This window comes from Macrotis lagotis, chromosome 6 (assembly GCF_037893015.1).
Source record: "Macrotis lagotis isolate mMagLag1 chromosome 6, bilby.v1.9.chrom.fasta, whole genome shotgun sequence".
Taxonomy (NCBI): domain Eukaryota; kingdom Metazoa; phylum Chordata; class Mammalia; order Peramelemorphia; family Peramelidae; genus Macrotis; species Macrotis lagotis.
Window position 1 is genome coordinate 3,910,189 of NC_133663.1, and position 15,413 is coordinate 3,925,601.

At 43.6% G+C, this 15,413-nt stretch overlaps 1 protein-coding gene across 7 annotated transcripts in view; it reads left to right on the forward strand.

The window, feature by feature from the left end:
• LOC141490570 (putative cation-transporting ATPase 13A4) overlaps nucleotides 1-15,413 on the forward strand; it is a 195,360-nt gene that overhangs the window by 122,200 nt on the left and 57,747 nt on the right. For all 7 annotated transcript variants that reach the window (XM_074190614.1, XM_074190617.1, XM_074190616.1 and 4 more), the window contains 7 exons: nucleotides 2,750-2,923; nucleotides 4,059-4,205; nucleotides 4,659-4,729; nucleotides 4,837-4,917; nucleotides 6,641-6,710; nucleotides 8,423-8,557; nucleotides 13,712-13,784. In XM_074190614.1, the coding sequence (XP_074046715.1) occupies nucleotides 2,750-2,923; nucleotides 4,059-4,205; nucleotides 4,659-4,729; nucleotides 4,837-4,917; nucleotides 6,641-6,710; nucleotides 8,423-8,557; nucleotides 13,712-13,784 (751 nt within the window). The remainder of the gene's footprint in view (nucleotides 1-2,749; nucleotides 2,924-4,058; nucleotides 4,206-4,658; nucleotides 4,730-4,836; nucleotides 4,918-6,640; nucleotides 6,711-8,422; nucleotides 8,558-13,711; nucleotides 13,785-15,413) is intronic.

The window sequence follows — 15,413 nt, forward strand, 5'->3', positions numbered from 1 at the left end:
TAAAATAAAATAAAATAAAATAAAATAAAATAAAATAAAATAAAATAAAATAAAAGAGTTATCCAGTTCTGAGGGGGGAACGTTAAAGTCCTCCATGAATATAATTTTATGGTCTTTTTCCTCCTGTAACTCATTTAACTTTTTCTTTAAGGATTTGCAACCTCTACCATTTGGTGCATACACGTTAAGAATTAATATTACCTCATTGTCTGTGGTACCTTTTTGCAAGCTATCATTTCCTTGTTTATTTCTTTTAATTTGATCTATTTTACTTTAACTTTGTTTGAAATTCTGCTTTTATTTTATTTTTAAATTTCAGTTAAAACATAATAGGTTCTGTTCCAGTCCCTTCAATTTTATTTTAGGTTTGTCTTTCTGATTCAAGTGAGTTTCTTATAATCAAAATATTGTCAAATTCTGAATTTTAATCTAATCTGCTATGACTGCTATTTTAGGGGTGAGTTCATCCTGTTCACATCCACAGTTATGTTTACTAAGTGTTTTCCTCTCCATTCTACTTTCCCTCTGTGTATCTTTCTCTCCTTTCACCATGACCATTCTTGAATGTTTTTGGCTGTCATCATTGCCTCCCTCAGTTCATTCTCCCTTCTCTCAGTGGTCCCCTTCCCATACTTACTTAGTTTGTATTCTCTCTTTAAGGGCAGTTCCTATGCCAATCAGATTCAAGCTTTACTTGCCAGCACCCTCCCTAACTCTCTCTCCACTGCAAAAGTTCTTACTTTCATATCTCTTTTACTTGAGATAATCTATCCAATTGTACATTTCCCTTCCTCCTTTCAGTGCATTCTTTTTTTTCCCCTCATGCCTTAAATTTATTTTGGGGGGAATATTATCCTATCCAAGTCAACTCACACCCTGCCCTCTGTCTGTATATAATCATAAATATCCTAATATGGGTAAACTTCTTCGGGATTACAAGTATCATCTTCCCAAATATGAAAGTAAACAGCTTAACATTACTGAATCCTTACTATCTCTCTTTCCCATTTCCTTATTTTAAAATTCTTCTGTTGATTCTTTTATATCAAAGGCAAATTTTCTATTTCGCCTTTTTAGGTGTTTTCATCAAGAATGCTTGAAAGGCCTCGATTTCCTTAATATCCATTCCTCCCCTCTAAAAGATTGTACTCAGTTTTTCAGGGTAGGTGATTCTTGCTTGTAAACCTAGGTCCTTTGCCCTATGGAATATCATATTACAAGTCTTCTGATTCTTTAATGTAGACACTGGTAAATTTTGTGTTATATTGACTGTGGCTTCATGACATTTGAATTATTCCCTTTAATTTTTAATTTAAAAATTTTAAATTTTAATTAATTTAATTAATTTTAATTTTGATATTTTTTTCAGGGCATGATTAGTGGATTCTTTCAATTTCTATTCTACCTTCTAGTTTTTACATATCAGGGCAGTTTTCCTCAATAATATCTTAAAAGATGATGTCTAGACTCTTTTATTTTTTAATCACGCCTTTCAGATAGTATAATTCTTACATTTTTTCCAATGAAATATTCACATTTTCTTTTATTTTCTCCTTTCTTTCACTTTGCTTTAGTTTCTTAGTGTCAAATGGAATCATGAGCTTCCACCTGCACAATTCTGATTTTTAAGGAATTGTTTTCTTCAGTGAACTTTTATGTCTCCTTTTCCATTTGACCAATGCTACTTTTTAAAGAGTTTTTTGTTCAGTGAAATTTTGTACCTCTTTTCCCATTTGTACAATTCTCCTTTTTAAGAAGTTTTACTTTTTAGTGAATTTTTGTGCTGCTTACCATGTGGTCAAATCAGCTTTTTAAGGTGCTGTTTTCTTCAGGTTTTTTGGTGCCTCCTTTGGCAAATTGTTGACTATTTTTCATGATTTTTTTGAATCACTTTCATTTCTTTTTCCCAATTATTCTTCTATATCTCATTTGTTTTCTTTTTTTTTGTTTTTGTTTTTGCAAGGCAGATGGGGTTAAGTGGCTTGCCCAAGGCCACACAGCTAGGTAATTATTAAATGTCTGAGGCCGGATTTGAACTCAGGTGCTCCTGACTCTAGGCTGGTGCTCTATCCAGTGTGCCACTGAGCTGCCCTCTCACTTGTTTTCTAACGTCCTTTTGGCACTTTATCAGGAATTATTTTGGGGCCGAAGACCAATTTACATTTTTCCTTTGAGGCCTTGCATGGAGACATTTTGCTATTGTGATTTTCTTTGGAGTTTGGGTTTGCTTTTTCCCTGTCACCACAGCAACTTTCTAGGACAAGGTTCATTCTTACTGGCGGCTTATTTTCTCATCCTACTTTTTGACTTTTCACTTTTTAAGTTAAAGTTGGCCTTTGCTCCCAGGGTGCAGGGGGCATTGTGAAATATAATTTCAGGAGGTTGCTCTATGGGGGCGGCTAGGTGGCGCAGGGGATAGAGCACCAGCCCTGGAGTCAGGAGGACCTGAGTTCAAATCCGACCTCAAACACTTCATAATGACCTAGCTGTGTGGCCTTGGGCAAGCCACTTAACCCCATTTGCCTCGCAAAAACCTTTAAAAAAAGGTAAAGTTCTTGGAATTCAAAAAAATATATACTGTGAACAGCTTTGTTCTGGTCCTCATGCCAAGGGCATTGAGGAGTGCCCAGCCCAGACTAAACAAGTTGAAACAGAGTTCTTCCTGCTCCAGACCCTGCTGTAGCCCCTCTGCTCATTGGCTCAGACGTGTCTTGAGGAAGGATGAACGAAGCTTCTGGTTTGCCCACAGGAGGTGTTTGGTTACCAGACCCAGGCCCTGCGGAGAACCCTTTGCCTGCTGGGGTCCATCCTGACCTGTGGCCTTCTGAAGCTCATCTTCTACTGGAGACCACAGTGGAATGTGTGGGCACACTGCGTGGCCTGCCCCTTGCAGGAAGCCGATGTGGTTTTGCTTCGGACAACGGTGGGTTCCTCTTGTCTGCCATGTACAACAGATGCTGAAACTGCGCTCATTCTGGGGGATTTGGGTGGGACGGCATCCTTGAAAAGGAGAATGCTGTGGGATGAGAGGGACCTGGCCTCCCCAGCTGAGCCCCTCTGCTGCCCCGCTCCCCACAGCCCCTTCAACTTCTTCCATGGATGAAGGATGGACAGTGGAGTCAGAAGTTCTGGACTGGAGCTCCCGCTCAGGGTGAATAGACCCATGTCCACTGTCTCCCTGGCTGGTTAAGGAGTGGAAAAGAGAATTGCTTAGACACCTGCAATGTACAGGGAACAAAGGCAAAAAGGAACATTCCTGCCCTCAGGGAGCTTACATATTTGAACATGAACCATATTTGGGGTTCCCCAAGAAGCTGTGTGATTTCTCTCTGTGTCTCTGGCAAGGAGGTTCAGGGCCTCTGGTTTCTCACATGGAGGCCATCTCCCACAAGACTTACAAAGGAAGGCTTCTCTGCTTCACAGATGGTGAAACCAAGGTTAAGGGAATGGTCCAGCATTCCATGACCAGGAAATATAATATGGGAAGGGGGGGGGGATTCCAAGATAAGGGAAAAAAGCCTGGGATTTTTTTTCCTTTTATTTCTCACCACACCAGTTACTGTGCCACCTCCAGGGAGCTGTCTAGCCTTCTCTGAACCTTGGTTTCTTCATGTGTAAAGTGGAGATGTTATTTTTTCATGAACTGCCTACTCACAGAGAGTTTCCTCTAGAGTCTCCTGAGGAGAAGGTAAACTCCAGGAGATTTTTGTCTCTGTAGATAAAGACCTAACTGGATATCTGACATCTTAAGTAGGTTTTTGGTGAATGCATTGCATCACACTGTATGAAATTCAATTATTATTAAGCTGTCTGTAGTGTAAGTTAGTATCCTAATGGGAGAAAATCTTTAACATCTGTCTCTCTAGTCCATTTAAGATACAAACCATTCAACTGGCTTTCGAGGTATTGCCTGACTGACCACCAGGCTGAGGCCTGAGCTCAGAAGCTTCCACTCAGCAGGTGGGTAGTCAGGACAGGCGGCTTGGCAGCCTGGATCCACCCACCAGGTCGCCTGAGGAATGCTGGGCATTTGCCCGAGCTGGGTTGTCTTTTCCTAGGATGAGTTTCAGAAATACACCAGGAAGCCGGTGGTCTGCCTCTACTTGTCTATACTGAAGAGTCCCCTGAGCCCCAGGCCAGGCGATGTCATTGTTGCTGACCGCCATTCAGTCATCAATAGAGCTGTGTTGAAGCCAGAGCTAAAGGTAAGTGATTTGAATAGGGAGGTTCTCTGTCATGTGGGAAGGGGCACCTATGGGGACACGTGGGCAGGATGGCAAACTGGTCAGGGTCCTGAACCAAGTCAGAAGACAGACTTGGAGGTCTTACTAGCTGTAGGACCTTGGACAATAACCTTTGACAGACTGAGTTTCATCAACTCTGCTACAATTGTGATACAAATTTTGTAAACCATTAATAGAAGAGAGGCTAGATAGAATGAGATTGTGAGAGATGGGAGGGACTCTAGCTTCATTCTGCCTCTCCTCTCATTTAACAGATGGGAAAACTGTAGCCCAAGGTTAAAGATTTGCCTTAGGTCACTGATAGTGGGGCTTGAGCTGAGACTCGAACCCATGTCTCCAATAAGAAGGTCAGAGAGCTTTCCAAAGGTTGACTTTAGTGCCTTGGCCGTGTCCTCCTCACTTTGGTTTTTCCAGGTGCGGTGTATCCAGGTGCAGAAAATTAGGTATGTCTGGGACAACGTGGAGGAACGCTTCCAGAAAGTTGGGTGAGTTTGCAAGGGTGGGTGGGTGGGGAGGTGAGCAGGGGCTAGAGGCACAGAGGCCAGAGGAACATGGCATCACCACCCTAGATCTGCCTTCTTGGTGCCCACAGGCTTCTGGAAGACAGTAACTCCTGTTTTGACATCCACCACACATTTGGATCTGGCCTGGGGAAGGAAGAACAAGAGATCAGGTAGGAATCTAGGGCTCCCCGCCCCAATGCCTCCAGGAGAGGGAACCACTGCTCCTCTCTGGGGCCTTGACCAGGCTTTCATTCTGCTACCATAACCTCCTTCAGCTCCACAAGAGCAGGAGGGGAGATGTTAAGAAGGGGCATCCTCCTCACAAGCCAAGACACATAGACTAAGAACCAGAAGGGCCTGGAATTGGTCTTGAAGGGTCTTAGCTCTTTCCTGAGAAGTCTCTCTCAGAACAATCTCCTAGGCATCTTCTTCCATGGAAGTCTTGAATCTCTTCCCATGGTCTCCCTCAGAATCCTCAGGGAATTAGAGAGATGACAGACACCAGACACCTGCAAACAGAGAAGCTAATCCATGGAGAAGACAATTGACTTTGGAGTCAGAGGATCTGAGAGTTAGATCTTTCTTTCTCTCTCCCCTCCCTTCCCCTCCCCCCCTTCTTCCATTCCCTCCCCTCCCCTCCCTTTCTCTCTCTCTCTCTCTCTCTCTCTCTCTCTCTCTCTCTCTCTCTCTCTCTCTCTCTCTTTCTCTCTCTCTCTCTCTCTGTCTCTGTCTCTCTCTCTCTCCTGTCTCTCTGTCTCTCTCTGTCTCTCTTTTGTCTCTGTCTGTCTGTCTCTTTTTGTCTGTCTCTTTCTCTCTCTCTCTCTCTCTGTCTCTGTCTCTCTCTCTCTCCTGTCTCTCTGTCTCTCTCTGTCTCTCTCTCCCTGCCCCTGGATTGTTTGCAGGTCACATTGAAGTTAGTGAAATTCTTTCCCTTTCATAATTTCTCATTTCTGTAATATTGACTTTGCTTTTTGTTATCACTGGTCTTGCTATGTAAAGATAGCTGGTGTGGAAATGACCCTGGAACCAATCATTTCCTGTCTGTTCAAATCTAGCCAACTTCATTTTTATCATCTGATTTGATTCTTAACAAACCGAGGGCTTCTGGGTTCTCTTATTGAAGAAAGTCATTTTGTCCACCTCAAAGTATCTCCTCCTGGTGGTGGTCAGCTCCTCCCCATGCACTGATCATTAGACAAAGATCTCTTGTTTAAAGTGTCCACACTTAAATGATAGATTATCCAAAAACAATGGGATTCATCCTTAGCCTCCTCTTTCCCACTTTCTGACCCTGTCACTGTAAAAATATGAGAGTCCACCCACAGGAGGTGGGCACCATTTTTTTTTCTTCCTGGGTTGACCTAATTCATTACCTTTTGTCCAACCTATTACTAATTTACCTTTCCAAATTTAGTCTTATCCTTGATCTTATGACTGTAGTCCCAGTGTGTTTTGGGAACTATGCCTGAAGCCTTTCTGCCTTGGCGTAACCTACCCAAACGTGGGATCCACATTCATGACCTTCGGGGACCCAGGGTCAATAATTCATGAGTAGCATGGGAAAGACATTGGAGCAGTATTTCTATGGTGAAACATCCTTAAGATGGGAGAATCAATTCATACAGAAACACATACATACAGGTTTGTGTTATTTATAATTTAAATGAAATGTCTTTGTGGAGAAATTTTAGCCTGAATTAATTGGGCATTTTGGGGGGGGAGAAGATAGGAGCAGCATTTTCATGAACATTTAAACAAATTATGAAACCTGAAAAAGGAGTTGAAGAAAAGAATGGATGAAAAGTTGTTATTTTGAACTGAGAGCTGAGTTGAAAGTAAAAATTTGCCTTCTTTAACGGGCTCTTACTTTGATGAATGACCAATGTCTTACAGGAGGTTCATTTGTGGCCCAAATGCCATTGAAGTGCAAATTCAGCCTATCTGGAAGCTTCTTGTCAAGCAGGTAACCCACTCCCTTTCCATTTTGAAAATCAGTTTCCCTCCCTATTTCAAAGTCTTTAAGTCAAAGCAGTTGGCTAGTTGTCTTCTGTAATAAATGCTTTTGTGACTTCAAAGAGGCTACACTGGAAACCTTTGCTTGAGGTTGTGTTTTTGGATTGCAAAGGCCAGGCCCAGGTTCTAAGTTCTAATGTTCTAATGGCAGTCTGCATTAGCTTTCTGGACTAGTCTGCAAATTCGTGAGATTGTTTTCTCGGTCTAAGAGATTAGGCTCTTAGAGAGAGACTAGTCAATCGAATTATTTTATTTTATGGATGAGGGAGTTACCTCCACCTACTCACCTAAAACTAAGTTAAATAATGTGCCTAAGGTCACACAGCTAATAAGTGAAATAGCTGGAATTTGAATCCAGGTCCTTGGCCCCATCCCCTGTGCCCTTCCAGTGTCCCATGCCATAGACAAAATCTAACCTTTCCTTCTTCAGATTGGACTTCATAAGGCAAGTGAGGTCAATGCCAATTGAAAAAAGGATCTCAAACGCCGAGGACGAAGCATATTGCTAACGCATTGTGTCATATTGCTCTTCCCTCTGACATTTCTCCTCCCAATACGGTATCAAGTATTGTTGTGAAGAAAATAGCATCAGCATCCTGGTAGAATTCACCATAAAAAAATTTTTGCTCTAAGCCAACAGAATTGCTGTCATTTATAAGTAAAGCAGGTTAAAAAAGCAGAGATGATGAGATGGTTTATGGAACAGAAGTAACAAAAATAAATGAGAGGAAAGGAAGAAATCCTAATGCTTTCGGTTCCCCTTCCTGGAGAACTTGCCATTAATGCATGGTCATGACTGATGGTAAGTGGCTCCTGTTAGCGAAGGATGCAGATGTCACTTCCTTTCCAGAAGCAGAAAAAGTTTCATCAACTCTGACATGGGGAGCAGAGAGATCTGGGAGGGTGGGATTCCTCAGAGTCAAGGAGCTGGGTTAGGTGGCCTTGCCAATATGGTCCTCCCCATGCAAAGAGTTCCCTCATAGCTGAGGACCCTCCACCATGGAGGTCAGTCTCCAGATCTCCACACTAGTAGCAAATTGAGGAGACTCAGGTTGTGTCAGGGACAGCCAGGGAATGTCATAGAGCAGTAAGCCACTTCCTAGCTGTGTGACCCTGGGCAAGTCACTTCACCATGAGTGCCTCAGTTTCCTCATCTATAAAATGAGCTGGTGAAAACCTTGCTGAACCGCTTTTGTATCTTGTCATGGAGAGTCAGACATAACTGAAAAACAACTCAATAACAATGACAACAAATAGATCATTCCAAGAGACGATGGGATATATGCATGGAGGGGTTCTTAGCTAAGGGCAGAGGGGTTCAGTTTCTGCCCATGACTCTCCATGCTGAGTCAAGCCTTGGGCCTCCATGCCGTGGGTCTTCTGTTATTCATGGCAGAGCTAGATACTGACCAGACTCCCTGAGGGCTCTGGTGGGCATCCCAAGAGGACATGCTGAGAATCATCATGAAAGTTTTGTTTACCCTCTATCACTTTTTCAGTGCATTGCAAACAAAACCAACCCAAGCCCTGAGCATCATGGACTGGGGACTGTCTCACAGACTTTTTATTTAAGGAAGATGATCTCACTGTCTCTTTGACCTAGTGGGTCCAAGCAGCAGAAGAACAGAGTTTTCAAGCCTCACCCTGTTTTTTTCCTGGCAGGTTTTGAATCCATTTTATGTGTTCCAAGCATTCACCCTAACTCTGTGGCTGTCTCAAGGTTATATTGAATATTCCATAGCCATCATCATTCTGACGGTCATCTCCATTGTCCTCAGTGTCTATGATCTCCGACAGGTAAGGTCCCAGGCTAGTCTCCCATTTCCTTCCTGGTTTCTGCTTCTGCTCAGTAAGAAACAAGGTCCCTGAAATCTCTGTAGTCACCTGTGGGCTCTGAAGAGACTTGAGAGGGTTGGACTGAGCAGACAGAGCTAGGTGCGATCTGAAGAAGGTGGTATGGGAAGCAAGAAAATCTCCATCCCCCCCCCAATCTGGGTGATCTGGTGACTTCCTGACCACTGAAAGGCTTGAAGCAGAAACTGGACAAGAGCAGGCTGGGTCTGATGGGGAGGCAGGGGCTGTATTTTCAGATCCTGCTTGCCCTGGACCCTGACATCCTTGGATTCTTAGAAACTATAAAGCACCTCTTTATCATGCACCTGCTTCCTTCTAGACCATAGTTTGTACCTCACCCAGCCCCAGGTCTAAAACCTTACACATCACATTCAGCCTGGCATTACTCTTGGAAAGGGTAACCTCCTCCTTCCCAAGGGCTCCACTCACTGTTCCTGTAACTTTCCAAATGAAAATATCTTTTACTGGTGTTATAAATGGCTCAGAATTATAAATACTTAGTCCAGAGTGATTAAAATAGCTCTTTATTAATAACTTTTCTGCAGAAAAGGACCATTTTCCCTAGAGGAAAAAGGCAGCAAATTGTAACAATATCCAGTCTAAATGCAGTTTGAAAGCCTCGTTCCTCCCATTCATGCCAGTCATTGGTCGGGGTTAGAATTTCATCGATACACTCATCCCATAGTGTTCTCTAATAATGTTTTCCACACTGGTCATGATACAGATGAGCACAGGGGAGTTTATAGTAGTATGTATGAACTTCATTGAGCAGGAACACCAGCAGAGGACAGGGACCCTAGATCAACCCTTGACTAGTTGAAGCTAGGTTTAGACTTCTCTCTGGGTAATGTTGGCTGAGGGGATCTCACTTAGCTTACTGATTGGTCAGGGTTATTTCTTTTGTCTTATACTCATCTGCCTGGACATGGGCACAACCACAGGCAGATCCCAGTCTTTGTAATGTGTATATTTTTAAAACTAATAATCTCCTCTTACATTCTTTGGAAGCCAAACGCCCTCCCTATATTCCTCACAGCTGGCTACCACTCCCTTGCATGTGCTATCTCCTCCAATGTTCCTTTAAACTAATTCTCTGACTGTCTTTCTCTCTTATCTTTCTCAGCTATCTTTCTGTCATCTATCTCTCTATCTCTCTGTCTCTGTTTCCCTCTTTGTCTCTCTCACCTCACCTCTCTCTCTCTCTCTCTCTCTCTCTCTCTCTCTCTCTCTCTCCCCCCCCTCTCCGGTGAACACTCTTTTTCACTCTTCCAAAGAAAGATGGTTCTATCTCCCCTGGCAGAATTCTAGGGGTTCCCCTGAGAGTTATCAATGAATCATTATTCCAATGTTTATTTTCTACTGTTAGCCTAGAATAGAAGTATACAGCTGTCTCCCCACCCCGCCACCCCACCTTGGGAGGGGTTCATCCTTCCTTCTCCCGCCTGTCTATAGAATAATGATGGAGCACATGGCTAGGAGGATGGACCAGTTGTCTGATGCTCTAGATTGGGGGGCAAGGTACTTCCATTCTATGCCATCATACCTCTTTCTCAATCTCAGTATCAGCCTTGCACCCCAAGACCTGCTAGTGGATTAGACAGAGAGCCCCAGAGCTAGATAAGACTCTCATTAAGAACTTGGCTTTGCCAGGCTCTGTTTGAAGTGCTGGAGATCCAGCCAAGCAGAGGCAGGCCCACCCACTCTCTATATAGCACACATTGGAGTAGGGACAGGAGACACATAAAAGGGAGAGGGACACAGCAACAAAAGTTTTATTTTTCCTTTTTGTGTTTTGCAAACACTGTTAAATATTGTCCCAAACATCTCAGAACTAGAACACTTCAACTGGGGATGCTATGTTAGCTGGTGTTCTCCCTGTGACCTCAGAGTCTCTTGCTCTTCCAGAGAGGGCAGCAACAATGGATAAAACATGATTAAAAATGTGTGCTGGAATCAATCATTAAGCCTGGAAACAAGAATTTAATCCCTTTACCACAGTTCTACAACAGCAAATCGATTGTCGTTTCCCAAAATTCTACATTTGTGAACTCAAAACTGAGAGGCAAATATTTGTTGACTAGAATTAGACTGGAGAACTCTCAAAAGAGGGGCCAAACCTAGTTGCCAGACTTGACTGATGAGTAGTGATTACTTGGCAAGAGTGGCATCTCTGCCCAGCTCACCAGCTCTCCTGGCACCTGATTCATATTTTAGATTCAAGTAGTCAAAGCCAGGTCAAAATAACCTAAACATATTTCCTGGAAGCCATCCACATGCATAGGTTCACCTGGAGGTCTAGGCCTGCTCTGGTTGGTCTCTTTTGTTCCCACCAGGGGACCTTGGGGAAGTACCCTCTCTTCATCACTCTCCTAATATCCTAGGGCCCTCTCTCCACCACAAGAACTCTTTCCCCAGCTATGATCTCCTTGAGAGTTGACCCTCCACCCTCAATTTCTCCATGTTCTGGAGATGAAAGAAAGGGCTTTGTTGACTCCAAAGTACTAAATAAATAAGAGGTCTTATTATAGTTACAACATTTTTAACAGCTAATCTATGGTGTTTCTGCTCTGGGGTTTCATCTGCATTACAGATGAATAAAAGGTTTGAGGGAAGAAGGAGAATTGTTTTTGTCACCTTGTTTCTATGGGAAATGTATCCTAAGAGTTAAATGGACTTGGTTTTGTATTTTTTTTAAACAAGGCAATGAGGTTAAGTGACTTGCCCAGGGTCACATAGGTAATTATTAAGAGTCTGAGGTTGGATTTGAACTCAGTTCCTCCTGACTCCAGGGCCAGTGCTCTGTCCACTGCATCACCTAGCTACCCCAAGTTAAATGGACTTTGAAATAAATATATGATAAGAGCCCATTTGGAATTCAATTCTGCCTGTCCTCGGCTTGGATTAAACCAGTTCTAACTTGTTTGGTGACACCTGCATCTCCCCAAGAGGACCAGACTCTCCGAGAGTGTCCACAGGGACTACTCTGAGTTCTCAGAGAGGATCCAGATTCACCCATGGGACAGTTCTCCAACTGGTCTCCATGTTGGACACAGCAACTGGTCTAGTACCTAGTGCCTCTGGGAGGCTCAAATCAGGAGATATTTAATGATCACTGAATCAGTATGGGACCCTGAGCTTGTTCTTGGTGCCACAGACAATACAATGAAACCCATTTCTACCTGCAAGCAGCTTCCTTGGGGAATCTCCCTATAAATAGGAAAACAAAAATGAATTGCAGGAGAACAAAGGCAGCATCACTGAACATCATCTTATAGGAGAAAGACATGTCTGCCCCTCCAACTGAGGCTTGGAGGAAGCCAAGATTTCCCAGAGGTAGAAGCAAGGGGGCCAAGCAATCCAGGCACTGGGAAGAGAGAAACTGGTTTGGAAGAAGAGGAAAATGGAGAGACAGGAGGTCAAATCTGGATAGCCACTAGCAGTCCAATTTGACTCCTATATAGAGTATGTGAAGAAAAGTCAGACAGTATCAGTGTGGAATGGTAGTGGGAGCTAAATTGGGGAGACCTATAAGTGCCAGAATGAGAGGTTTGAGATAACAGAGAGCCACACCATTCTTGGATAGGGAGTGCCAAAGTTGGCCCTCTGTCTTAGAATATTAATTTTCCAGCTGGGAAAAGAATGGATTGGTGAGGTAGGAGCCCAGTGAGGAAGCTATTGAAGTAGTCCAGGTAAGAGAATGTAGGAGATTAAACTTGGGTTGAAGACTCTTTGCCTGGAGAGAAAGGGATTTATATGGAAGCTATTGAAGACAAAGAGTTGACAAACCTTGGGAACTGACTGGAAATAAGGATGGATGAGTGACAGAGAGAAAACTGGAGAATGACTCCAAAAGCCCAGGTGACCATCGGTAGGATGGTGGCTTCCATAGAAAAGTGATATTTAGAGGAGGGAAGAGTTAAGGACAAAATATAATGAATCATAGTTTGGAAATTTAAAGTTTGAGATACTGATTCAGTCAGAGAAGACCAGAGAATGGTTGGCATTGTTGGACTAGAACTCAATGAAAGGTCGGGATAAGGGATGAGGGAGTGGAAGTAACCAATCACACCATTAGAACTTAATAGACATTGGGCTCTCTCTGGGACTACAGAGATAAAAATGAGGCAAGGTCTGCCCTCAAGGAGGCTATATCTATTAGGGAAAACAACGCGAAGGTTGTAAGAGGGAGAACTGAAGAGAAGGGAAGGCCAACTGAATGTCTTCCTGTTTTGTCTTGTGAGCTTTTCTTTCTTTGATTGTGGGGAATCACCATGTTGGGAGGCACCAAAGAGGAGTCAGAGAGAAAAGTAAATCTCAGAAGGGAACTCCCAGGGAGAGGAAAGGAAACCCAAAGAAACACTTCCTTATTGAGGGGAAGTTAATAGGCCCAGAGAAAGGTCAGTCTTGTTGAGAAGAAAAAAGATCATTTCTGTGTCAGAAACTGAAACAAAGGAATAGAATCTGAGGGAATGTTTCATGTTGTGAAGGGAGGTTTTGATGTGAGTTGGCAGGGAGAAGACAGAGTTTTCAAAGGATGTTTTCTCAAGAAAGGAGAAGATGAAGTCCTCTGATGAGAGGGAAGGAGTTGGGCAAAGTGTAGGGGCTGGAGAAAAGAAGATCTGAAATCACTGTTGTGGAGAATCTGCTAGGCCACCAGAAGGATGGCCAGATAGCCAGAGAGACTTAGTAAAGATGCAAAAGCACAAGTCTGGTGCTTTTATATGACATTCAACAGCAGAGGGAGTAGAAAGACAGACAAAAGGCAGAATCCTGGGAAGGGTCCATCAAAGTGCCACGCAAGGCCTTCCAAAGGCTTCATTCTAAGGAAGGAGGTGAAAGCGTGAGAAGTGAAGCAATCTAGGAGATAGGCACTTTGTTTGCAGTAGAGCAGAGGGCACAAGGAAGCAGTATGGCAGAGGAGGCTGTGGCCTGGGGAGAGGAAGGGCTTTGATGGTGATCCTGATGGGCAGACACAGAGCAATAGAGCAATAGGGAGAAGCTGAATGCTTTTCCTCCTCAGCAGATGCTGCCTCTGAATCTCAAGAAGAGCAGGAATCTGACCTGCTGCTACTTACCTTGTGACTTTGCACCCTACAGCAATCTGTCAACCTGCACAACCTTGTGGAGGAGCACAACAAGATCCAGGCCACTATCCACACCAAGGAGGAGGGTAGGTGGTCTTGGCTTTTGGCTTAAATCTTCTGTCAGCTTACTTGGGGATTGGTTTTCCTTTATGACAGCCTTCTTCTCATTTACCTGATTGAAAAGATTCCTGGTCACTCCACTCCAATCTGACAGCTCAGATCCCCAAACTTCTAGCACATTTGTATTCAGATGGTGTCCTAAATTGCCTTGACCTCCTTTCTCTATTGCTCTGCCAGAGTAACTAGTTTCTCTGTTTTATGAGTGTGTGTGTGTGTCTGTGTCTGTCTCTGTCCCTGTTTCTCTAGGTCTGTATCTCTGTTTCTCTCTGCCTCTATCTCTCTGCCTGTCTCTCTATCTTTGTGGGTCTCTCCTCAAATTATCTCTTTGAGAGGAAATGTATCTCTGAATTTGGCTTTGGACGAAAATTGCCAAGTGAATACCTGTTGGACTAGCGCATAGTGTTCTAACCCAGGTTACACTGGAGGCTGTTAGCAGTGGGTCTCAGGTGGAGAGTGAGGAACTGGGATTGTGATAGCTAAGGCTTGTCTTGAAGTGCCAGGACTTTGGAAGAAGCAGAAAAAGGTCCAGAATCCATAAAGGTGATTAAGAAATTGTAAAGAAACTGAAATTGTACAGAGTTTGAACTCCCCAGTCAATATTGCAACAGTTCAGGGGAGCAGGGGAGAGAAGATGGGGGTTTGAGAAAGATGCTGTAGAGAGATACCTTGGTAATAGTTTGAATCTGAGGGGTGAGCAAGAGTGAGGCAGCCAGAATGAGTCCTAGATGGTGAACCTGGAAGACTGGGCAAAGGTTAGTGCCCCAATGGTAGGAAGGAAGTGGGGAAGAGGGGAGGGCATGGAGGAAGGAGAAAGATTTCTTGAATCCATTGAACTGAAGCTCCTACTGGATATCCAATTCAAGGTATCTGAAAGTTGGAGATGGGAAACTGGAGGTCAGCAAAGGGTAGAGCTGGATAAGGTGAGGAGAAGGAATGGTAGTAGTAGTAGCAGCAGTAGCAGTAGTAACAGTAAGTAGCAGTATTAATAATAGAAAGAATAGCAGCAGCTAAAGCAGCAACAGCAGCAGCAGTAGTAGTAGAGGTAGTGATGGTAGCAATAATAGTAGTAGTAGTAGTAGCAGTGGTAGTAGTAATAGCAGTAATGGTAGAGTAGTAGTAACAGTGGTAGTAGCAGTAGTAGTAGTGGCTGTAGTAGTAGCGGTAGTGGTAGTAGTAGTAGCAGTAGTGGTAGTAGTAGCAATGGTAGTAGTAGTAGTGGCAGTAGTGGCAGTAGTAGTGGCAGCAGCTAAGTAGCAGCAGTAGTAATAGAAGTAGCAGCTGTATGTAGCAGTAGCAGAAGTAATAGTATAGAGAGCATTAAATCTGTGGGAGCCAATGATGTACCCAAGTGAAGTATTATAGAGGGAATAGCAAAGAGGATCATAACCAGAACTGTTGGATACCCATGGTGCCTGTCATAGTCTGGCTTGGTTCTAAACCCAATAAAGGAATCTGCCAAGGAGGGGTCCACTAAGTAGGAAAAGAACCAGTAGGGGGGGTCCCAAAGTCCTGCAGGCTGGGGCCATGTCAAGGAGTCTAAGAGAGACAAGGATCATGGAGTGCAACTCTGGAGAGAGCAGCTCTAGAAGATGAAG